This window comes from Chrysochloris asiatica, unplaced genomic scaffold, assembly GCF_000296735.1.
Source record: "Chrysochloris asiatica unplaced genomic scaffold, ChrAsi1.0 scaffold00238, whole genome shotgun sequence".
Lineage (NCBI taxonomy): Eukaryota > Metazoa > Chordata > Mammalia > Afrosoricida > Chrysochloridae > Chrysochloris > Chrysochloris asiatica.
This window is the reverse complement of record NW_006408756.1, coordinates 427,647-438,072: the sequence shown is the minus strand read 5'-3', so window position 1 is coordinate 438,072 and position 10,426 is coordinate 427,647. Positions and strand designations below refer to the sequence as shown.

The following is a 10,426-nucleotide window of genomic DNA, read 5'->3' as shown; positions in this document are numbered from 1 at the left end:
CTAACCTGAAGCCAATAATGTCCCTAACCTGAAGTCAATAATGTCCCTAACCTGAAGGGGATGGGCTAGATGACCAGGCGGGGGTGGCATGGTGGGGTGGTGGTGGAGGGGGACAGCTGGCTATCCTGAAAATACTCAGCTATAACATAGGTGTCCTAGTGTGGCGCTGTGGGTTAATGCACCAGACTGTAAAGCCGTCTGAATTGCACGGTCGGTGGTTCAAGCTCACCAGCAGCTCCTTGGAACCCTATACAGGGTCGCTATGGGTCTAACCGACTCAACGGCACTTCACACCAACAACAGGGCACTCATGGGTTGTGTAGGTACTATGCCACTTAAGACTAGCCTGAACCAGCATTGCATGTGGGCGTTGGTCTGGGCCCCCCTACATGCTAACTGGGGCTTGCTTGGGAGAGGCTCTGGTCTCTCAGTGATGCACAGGGTCCCAGGAAGGAGAGTGGGGGCGCTGAGGGAGGCATGTGTGCTAGCCATCTCTGTCCCTCTGAGAGCTGCAGTCAGGCCTAGAGACACAAGGATCCAGTCTCACCCGTTTGCACCAACATCAGTTGCGCTCAGAGAGTTCCTGGGGCGCTGCCCTTGATTCCCAAGGCGAGATGCGGCCTCATCCTGCTGGCGGCGGGCGTCTGGGGTACTTAGATCCAAATCTCAAGTGCAAGGGGTCTCTGCCCATGATTTGCCCCCTCTCCTAGACGTAGTACAATTACTAAAGAAGGTTCTAGAACAGAATGTCATATAACATGTCGAGAGAACACCAAGGTCATCATATCTCCAACCTTGAAGACAAGGACCTTCTGAAAAGTTTAAAATTCCTGAATACAGCCTAAAGGCCCCTTTGTTCATTTTTTAACCCTACAAGGACATATTCTTTAAACCATAATCATAGAAAACCAGAGTTCTCCCCCAAAGCTAGCACCTCTCGGGGCCAGGAGGAGTGTGTCCACAGCCTGCTGCCTGCCTGGTACACATGCCAGCATTACACAAACACACACTGATGGCAGAGCTCCCACCTGCCATCCTGATTATTCTGGGGTTTCCCCTTGTTTTAAAGGGAGAGGGACTTGCGTTTCATTTCTAATGAAACAGGAGAACGCTGCTGTGGTCATGAGGGAAACCACAGATTCTTTTAAAAAACTGACCCCTAAAGACAGATGAATCCCAATACCCAGGGAAGACACTCTTCATAACCCAGAATGCTACAATGGCATCGTGATTATATATGGCACGCACATCCACTGTACCAAAAGTGGGCTGGCTCATTTTCAGTGGCCTCATGTGAAATCAAACCATCGCCCTGGCTCTGGAGGCATTTTCCAAGAGCCAGAGATGAACGCCTGAGGCCAATTCTGTGTCAGGTCCCACATGGATTTACACACACATACACACAATTCTGTGTCAGATTCCACATGGATTTACACTCACACACAATTCTGTGTCAGATCCCACATGGATTCACACACAGACACACAATTCTGTGTCAGGTTCCACATGGATTCACACACAGACACATACGCAATTCTGTGTCAGGTTCCACATGGATTCACACACAGACACACACACAATTCTGTGTGAGATCACACATGGATTCACACACAAAGGCACACCCACAATTCTGTGTCAGGTTCCACATGGATTCACATACAGACAGACACACCATTCTGTGTCAGATCCTACATGGATTCACACACAGACACACACACAATTCTGTGTCAGATCCCACATGGATTCACACACACAGAAAATTCTGTGTCAGGTTCCACATGGATTCACACACAGACACATACACAATTCTGTGTCAGGTTCCACATGGATTCACATTCACACACACACACACACACACACACACACACACACACACCTCTGTGTGAGGTCCCACACAGATAGATTCATGCACACAAACACAACATTTGAGGCAAAAACGATGCTTCCCCTGGTTTCCAGCCAATGAGCAATGACTGTGAACATGTAGGGTGTCAGCCTGCTTATGGAAAACGAATCAACTTGATCAAGAACCAAGTTAATATGAATGAAAACAGAGACATTAGCTAACGATTCTTAACCAGCAACAAAACCACCATCTGCTGAACTGAGGAGCTAAGGCAGTGTCATTAATCCTATGAAAACAAAGAAATTATTTTGGTTTTTCTGGAACGTTCCAAAGCCATCCAGAAAGGACCTCAGTGTTGGACTGCTGCACTGCCTTCCTACTTGATGGTTCTCTGAATTTAAAAGTTGTCATTGAAACTTATGTTTACAGAATTGACCAGAGTGGACCCCATTCCTGTGGCCACAGCATTGCACGTTGCTAGACAAGGAACCCAATACTGTGTACCCCTCAGCATAGCACTGCCAAGGGTCAGCCTCCTGTCCAAGACTACATACTGCATCTGCAGGGTGGGCACCCCATGAACCACACCAATGCAAGGCTCAGCTGGGCCTCAGGTCACATGACATAGAGGCACAGTCTCAAGAAGGCAACAGGCCCCCAGGGCCTCCAAACAGCACCAGGACAAATGCAGTCAGGCATACTGTCTTGGGCACAACGCAACCTCTGGCGACCCTTCACCCGAGAAAGTCACAAGTGAAAGATCAGAAGTGGGCAGCCACCAGGGCAGGGTACAGCAAGACCTTATAACTCCTGGAAGCTACGTATGAAAAATGGAGAAAAGTAGAACATTAGAACCTGAAAACAAGGAGGTTAAATCATAATATAAGCCAATAAATCCCAAGAGCCACTAGATGGCTTTCGTTGGGACTAGTCATAGACACAGTAAACAGGGGCCACTCTCATTACACCTGAAGGGTGGAGAACTGAGAGAGCCAGTTCACACTGTGCTCCAGACCCACCCAGAGAACACATGCCCAGACTCCAGGCTTCACTCAGTACACACGATGAAGTTACCCACGCTGAAAGCAGCGAGATCTGAAAAGGAAATCCCACCAAACAGAACCTCGTCCTATAGGCCCCCCAGACCAGCCAGATGCTGCAGGAAGGGTCCAGAGCAAGGGACCTGAGCCCTGCCCGTCTGTTTGGTGGGAGGTAGGGGTAGAGAGGAGTTGGGAAGTTCCTCTCTTCCCTGGCCCCTGCCTTTGACCAGAACAGCCAGCACTCCAGGTTTCCTGAGACCCTGGACAGAGCCCAGTCTTGAGCACTGCCTCCAAAATCATTCTAAATGACACACAGACAGGCAGCCACGAAGGCGCCATGCCGGGGCAGTTTTACAGCAGTCTTTCCTTTCCTGAGGAGGTTACAACACAGTTAGGAGCATCTAGAAAGCAGTCAGACCTTTCTTCTGCAGGGCTGCTCGGTGAGTTCAAATCACCAAACTACTGGTCCATGGAAAAAAGAATTCGCAATCTGCTTCCATCAAGGTAACAGTCAAGAAAACCTTAGAGTTCTACTCTGCAACACACTAAATCACAAGAGTTGGAATGAACTCGAATCAACAGAACAAAGGCATCTTAACCCTCAGGCAGGTGAGTAAGGAAGCCATGAGTGTGGGAGGGTGTGAGGGAGGCTGAGGTGCCCATTCCAGCCTCACAGCTCAGCCACTAGCCTCTGGCCCCATTCTTATCTGCTCCTCCCATCAGTGCACCAGATTCATGGCCCTCATGCAACTCAGTCATAAATCCCAGATGCCCAGTCAGTTTCTGTAAATGCCTGCCAGTTTCTGGGATCCGTATACTTCAGCAATGTTCACGGACCAGTCCAGTTGTATATCTGGGAGGCGAGAGTGTCTGTGAGCACCTCCACTGAGCCTGGGTGGTGGTCTGTGTTTTACAAATGCTACTTTGTTTCAAATTCAAACAACTAAGGAAGCTGCTACCCCCATTTGTTAGAATTGGATCATGAGGGTTAGAGGTTTTCAAATCCTGCCCACACCCAACTCCAAATCGGTGGTAAATGCCTTGGGACAGCCGCTGGCCCAGCCACAGTGCTTATTCCAGCCGTGGAAATAAAGAAAACGGAAAGCTGTTTCTTCCCTTGCTTCATCTTTATTAGCCACGACCACTGTTGTTCATCATTACCAGCCAGCCCCAAACCCACAGCAGGCGGTGTGGATGGAAACAAAGTTGCAAAGACATCGTTTTCTAATTACCCATGTAGTAACAATGGAAGTCACCCAAGGCACCGCAGACTACCATTCTTCTTGTGGTCGTTAGGTGCCATGGAGTCGGTTCCGACTCATAGCAAAGCTCATGCACAACAGACGGAAACACCGCCCAGCTCTGCACCATCCTCACAATCCATGTTCCATTGGGGTGGGGGGCATTGAAGCTGGCACAGTGCCAATCCATCTCGTTGGGAGTCTTCCTCTTTTTCTGTTGCCCCTTCACTATACCAAGCATGATGTCTTTCTCAAGAAACTTGTCCCTCCTGATAACATGTCCAAAATAGGAGAGATGAAGAGTCTGGCCATACAATTCTTGTTCTGAGGCATTGGGACCACCGCCCTACACCAGCCCCACCCAGCCCACCTTTTTGAGGAGTGGTCCCAGGGAAACAGTGTCCCTCCACCATGCTGATCACTGACCAAGCACGAGAGCTTCACAGGACAGCAGAGACAGAGCCCCCACTGCTATCCATCCCATGTGTCCCCACACACTCAGAGCTGTGACAAGGGGAGACAGCCCACCCTGAGGCTGGGCATCTCCTGGGGCAGCCCTGTGTCCAGCCTGTCACTTGCTCCTCATTATGTGACATCCCTCCTGGCTCCCGCCCTCAGAGAGGCCAGAAGAGGGCGCCCTGACCCAACCCTCAAAGCTGTCCAGATAACACTGCCCAGTCATTCCTCACAGAGCTCTCATTGAGTCAGGCCATGGGTAGGTAGCCACATCACAGCCTCTTGTAACCTGAAAGCCAGCCAGGTCTTCATGTAGCCCTGCTCCCAGGTGGACCTGGGAAGGGCTGAAGGCTCTGCTACCACAAAGATCCCTAACGCTGCCTCCCCCTACAGCCTTAGGACCAGTCTGCCCCCTTCTATGAGCAAAACCCACACAGCCACTGTACGAACGGAACTAGAACTTACGGGACAAGGAGTGTGTGCCCTTGGGCAGGTATTCAAAAAGCAGGGAGCTGTCATCACCCAGCATGTCAGCCTTAAGGGACAGCAGACTGTTCTTGCTCATGAGCGCTGCCCGCAGGTTAGCCACAGTTGCAGCCTGGTGCAGTGCCTCGTCCTTCTCGGGAGTCAGGGGTGGACCCAGGTAGCTAGCCTCCCCCGCCAGGAGGCTTTCTTCTGCATGTGCAAACAGCTCAGTCCTCTCCTCTCGGATGTCCGAGCTGCTGGCTTCGGTCAAGGTCAGGTCAGCATCTGAGGGGCAGAGAGAACACACAGGTCACCTCAGGTTGATCAAGAACTGTGGCAGATTTGGGAACATTATGGGTAATGAGAGCCGTCTGCTTGCTTTGATGCATCTGGCTGGACCCAACAGGGCTCTGCAACAGCGACCACATCACAACCACAGCCTCAGGTGTGAGCATGACTCAGGATAATGGGGGACCAACCTCCAGGAGTCAGTGTCAAGACCTGGCTCCAGGGTGGGGCTTGTGAACACTGAATTGGTGAAGGACCTGAAGGTTTTCCATCTCTCAGAGGGTGATATCCTCCAAAAAGAATCAGAGACCTAATAGGTGATAACTAAACGCACATGCTCTTAGAGGAAAACCGGGGTGACTCTTCCTGATCTTGGATGTGGCAGTACGTTCTTACAAATGACAACAAAAACACAAGCAACAAAAGAAAGAAGAGATCAGACACCATCAAAATCAGAAACTTTTATCTTCAAAGGGCACCACCAAGACAATCCCCGGAGTGGAAGGAAACATCTGAAAATCATACAAGTGATAAGGGATGTGCATGAAGAAGAGCTCTTACAACTCTATAGGATCAGCACTGGGCTGCAAATCACAAGGTCTGTAGTTCAAACCTACTGGTTGCTCCTCAGAAACCCTATACAGAGTCGCTATGAGTTGGAACGGCACTTAACAAGAACATAACTCTGTAAGAATATGATCAATAATTCAACTTTTAAAAGATCAAATGACTTAAATGGACATTTCTCCAAGAAAGATAAACAAATGGATAATGTTGTTAGGTGCCATCGAGTCTACTCCTCAGGGTTTCCAAGGAGCAGCTGGTGGGTTTGAACCATCAACCTTGTGGTTCACAGTCCAGTATTTACCCTACAATGCCACACATCATTAGCCATCAGGGCAGTAAAGCAAACTCACTGTAGGACACCAGTCTGTGCCCACTCTGGGTTCCTACAGCCCACATGTCCGGCTCTACCATCTCAGGCAAAAGATTAAAGAAATGTGGGCCAACGGTGGATTTAGAAGGCCGTGTGGTTTGCACAGCAATGCGGCTGGTAGACAGTAAATAGGATTTCAATGAGCAAATACAGAGTAAGTCATAGATGGGAATCCGGCCTGGCCAACACCACGATGAAAACCGACTCAATCAGGAACAAGAGATTAAAGGAACAGGACAGACAAAGGTCCCCGCATCTCCACAGGAATGGACGAATGACAAAGGGGAAAACCCCTGACCCACTGAAGCCCCCCCCCAGCGACAGACACCTGACCTGTGAGTCACTAACACAGGCACCAGGGAGGACAGGATACCCTCATGGGGCCCCACCCCACATGCAGAGGCCCGATCAGGAGGGGGCACCAGCAGACCCAAATCGGCACATTCCTCACAGACGGTCCAGGTGGGAGAGGACCCCACAGATGTGAAGATAAAGTAGGGTACACGGGAGAGACAGGCCCACATCGCCTAAGAGGTCACTCCTGATTTGATCTTTGAAATTACATCAGAGAAAGTCCGTGCGCTGAGTAAGGAAATATTTAAACTTTAAAGAGGAATAAGACTTGCTAGTTGCTTGCAAACTGTTTGGAAAACCAGATCAACAGACAGAAATAAACGCGTGTGGTAGGGAGGGTAAAGGATGAGGCACGTACGATGGCACACTAACGGGGACATGGGTGGAAGGAACAGGAGGGTCACTGTGGTATTTCTGACCGGTAGACACCACCGTTCCACTGGATTCTCTCTGCAAACCCCGTGGTCAATAGCAGACATGCCCACCTGGTGCCACGCTGCAATAAGAACACACACCTCTGGTCCCGGATCCCCAAGAACTGACAGCGTGGGGTCCCACACTCAATCGGGTTCTTAGAGCGCAGCAGACGTACTGCTCACAGCTATTTGGCAGTGGCTTCTGCACAGGTGGTGGGAATCTCGGGGAAGCGTTACTTCCTACCAATGTACGATGCCAGCTCAGTTCTGCTCCGTGCTGAGGACATACGGTCAGACAGGACTGGTCCTCAGGCAGAAAGCCACGGCTCTTCCCCGCTATAACAGAAGCAGGGCACCATTTTGGAAGTTTTGCATACTTCAACCTATCAGCCGAAAAGTAGAAAATCGCTTTTAATGAAACGAAGCAGAATTTTAAAGAGATCATGCTAGATCATAAAGTGTTCACTGCAAATCTGGATATGAACAGACTGCAGAAGCAGGCACCCTCTGGCTCCAGGAAAGACGACTTTGGAGTTGAGAGAAAGGTGTGCTTCAGGGCCTGGGAGCCGAGACAATATCACAGGAACGTGGATGTCAACAGGGGGGATGAGCTGCCCCTCCGGGTCCAGGTCCAGGTCCAGGTCCAGGACAGAGCCACTACATAACCAGGAATGTGTAGGAGGGTGGGGGTACACCCTGGTCTAGAGCAGGCATTCTGTTCCCTAAAAACACCTTGATTTTGCCTCCTAAGAAGATGTGCCTGTGATTGGACATAGGGCCTCTGAGGTTGTCATCAAAGGAGTTAGCAGGAGGACAGTCTGAGTGGTGTCCTCAGAAAAAGAGGACAGAGAGACAGAGAAGCAGACACAGAGGGAAGACTGCCATGTGGTGCTGGAGGAACAACTGGGTTGCTGCGGCCAGAAGCCAAGCAGACCTGGAGCCCCGAGAAGCTTAGTGACCAGAAAAGATCTTGGTCCTGCTGACACCCTGAATCCGACTCCTGGTCTTTAGAACTGAGAGCGTGAACTCATGACAGCTCTTGTAATTCCCCCTGTCTGGGGTCCTTTGCTATGGCAACCCTGGAGTGAGGGAACTATCATTTTGCAAGGTGTCACCATTGGGGGAACCGGGATAAAGGGTATGGGGGAGCTCTCAGCTACTGCTCTCACTCAGTTAGTGTGAAGCTCTGATGAGCTCAAAATGATAAAGAGAGTTGAATAAAATGAGGAAGACACAAAGGAGAACATACTGTGGGAGTCCATTTATTGGACGTTCTAAATCAGAGGTCAGCTGCCCCTAGGGCCCTGGAGTCGACTACAAAAGGGGCAAGGGTGGGTCCAGGGTGGTGGAAATGCTCTGTGTCATGATGGCAGCAGCGTATGATTTGTCAAAACGCATCAAATGCAACTGCAAGGGTGGTTACAGTTCAAGAGATAGATGGCATGTCAGGCCAGTGAGGCACGGAGCACCTGGAACACTCACAGACAGCACGGTGCGCGTGTAAACAGGTATAACCTTAGGAAGAAAGTCTAACAGCTCATGGCAAGACCAAACATACCCTTCCCTATGAACCAGCAACCCTACTCCTAAGTATTCACTCAAGAGAAATGAAAACACATGTCCACTGGCAAATAATGTTCATCATAGACAAAAACTGGAAACAGCCCAGCTGTCCATCAGGTACAGACTGGGCGCACTGATGGTGGTACACGCATGCAGGGGGATAGGACTCCACACTGAACAACAGAAAGCTACGCACTATAGAGAGATGCACCAATCCAGGCCAACCGCAGGCACACTGGGTTGCAGGTAAAGAAGTCTTACCAAGGACAGAGCAAGCTGTGTGGCTTCCAGGAGAGAATCTAAGCAGGTAAGGAATATGAGGAGTCTCCTGAGGAAGTGTTCTAGACCTTAGAAGGGGTTTGGGTTACACAGAAGCACTGCTGCTATCGTTAGGTACAGTGGTGGAGTCAGGTCCAACTCAGGCTGTAACTCTGCGGGAGCAGAAAGCCTCATCTTTCTCGTGAGGAATGGCTCATGGCTTCGAATCACCGACCTTGTGGTTTGCAGTCCAGTGCTTATCTTACAGAGGCATTGTGATGAAAGAGTTCCTTTCAGTGGCCTTTTGCCCTGGTTCTTTGGAAAAACCGCTTGAGAGATTTCTCCCCTAAGCCCTGAGGCTCTCTGCCTGAGAGGGACTGTTACATTTCCTGGGTTGGCTGTAAATAGTTTGGTTTTTGATACTTAGATTGTCTGACTGTGTGCCCTGTGATGTGTGCTCACCTTCCAGGGATTGGTTAGTAGATTATGCAAATGAAGTGTATGCGGCCTACTGAGAGGGGATTGGTAAATTTGTAGCCTCCCCCAACGAGATGGATCGGCCAGGTGGCATCACTGATGGACTCGGGGGTGGCAGCGGTGGTGAGGTTGGCCCAGGATCGAGCATTGTTTCGTTCTGCTGTGCATGGGGTCGCTATGAGTCGGTTCCGACTCGATGGCACCTGACAACAACAACAACATTGGGAGGGTCATACCTTGAAATTGGTGAGAAGGTTGTGTTTATATGCAGCCAAGCCCACAGAGGTTTATGTTTTTTGTGTGTATTTTTCTGCAGATTTTAAAATAAAAATTGTATTTATTTTGTTATTACTGTTGAGAATATACACAAAAAACCTGCACCAATCTGACAGTTTCTTCATGAACAATTCAGTGATGCTGGTCACAGTCTTCGAGTTGTACAATCGTGCTTACACTCCTTTTTTGAGTTGCTCCTCTCCCAGTCATTCAAGATGCCGTGTCCATTTCAGCCCATACAGAAAGCCTGGGTCCCTGAGAACCTGACAGACGCAGCGTTTTCAAGGGAAAGCAGGGATTGAGCATGGGTTAGAGGGAAGCCCACCGAGGTTTTTTAGACAGGAAGTAGATAGAAATAAAAGGAGAGCTGAGAAGCAGAGAAGGGAGGCAAGGAACCTCCTAGATGAGCTCTACCGCATTCAAGGGTCGTAAAACTGAGGACAAGAGGCTTGAAAGGGGGCCCAGCAGTAAAGTCAGTGGTGATGCCCTGGGGGGTGTGGGGGGGCACAAGGAGCCCGAGCCTCAGGGCTGCGCGGTGTCCTGCACTGAGAAGCTGTCCTCCACTCCAAGGGGGCCGTCCAGATTTTGCCTTAATGCTTTCTGCCCCTGGCCCGGAGTTGTGCCTTAATATAGCACTTAACTGTTACGTCTGGTCTGAGTTCTGGCCATTACAATGAATTCTGAAAACCAAGAGCGCTGTGGGGAGAACAAGCAAGATGGTGGATCGGGTGGAAGTCCAGTAAAGGAGCTCCGCCAACAACAACACAGAATTCCCGACCAAGCAGGCTCAGGGGCTGGTCCCAGAACTC

At 50.0% G+C, this 10,426-nt stretch overlaps 1 protein-coding gene across 1 annotated transcript in view; it reads right to left on the bottom strand.

Annotated features, from left to right (window-relative positions):
* ZBTB46 (zinc finger and BTB domain containing 46) overlaps positions 1 to 10,426 on the bottom strand; it is a 40,707-nt gene that overhangs the window by 17,871 nt on the left and 12,410 nt on the right. The window contains exon 2 of the mRNA XM_006873334.1: positions 5,049 to 5,333. Coding sequence (XP_006873396.1) covers positions 5,049 to 5,333 — 285 coding nt within the window. The remainder of the gene's footprint in view (positions 1 to 5,048; positions 5,334 to 10,426) is intronic.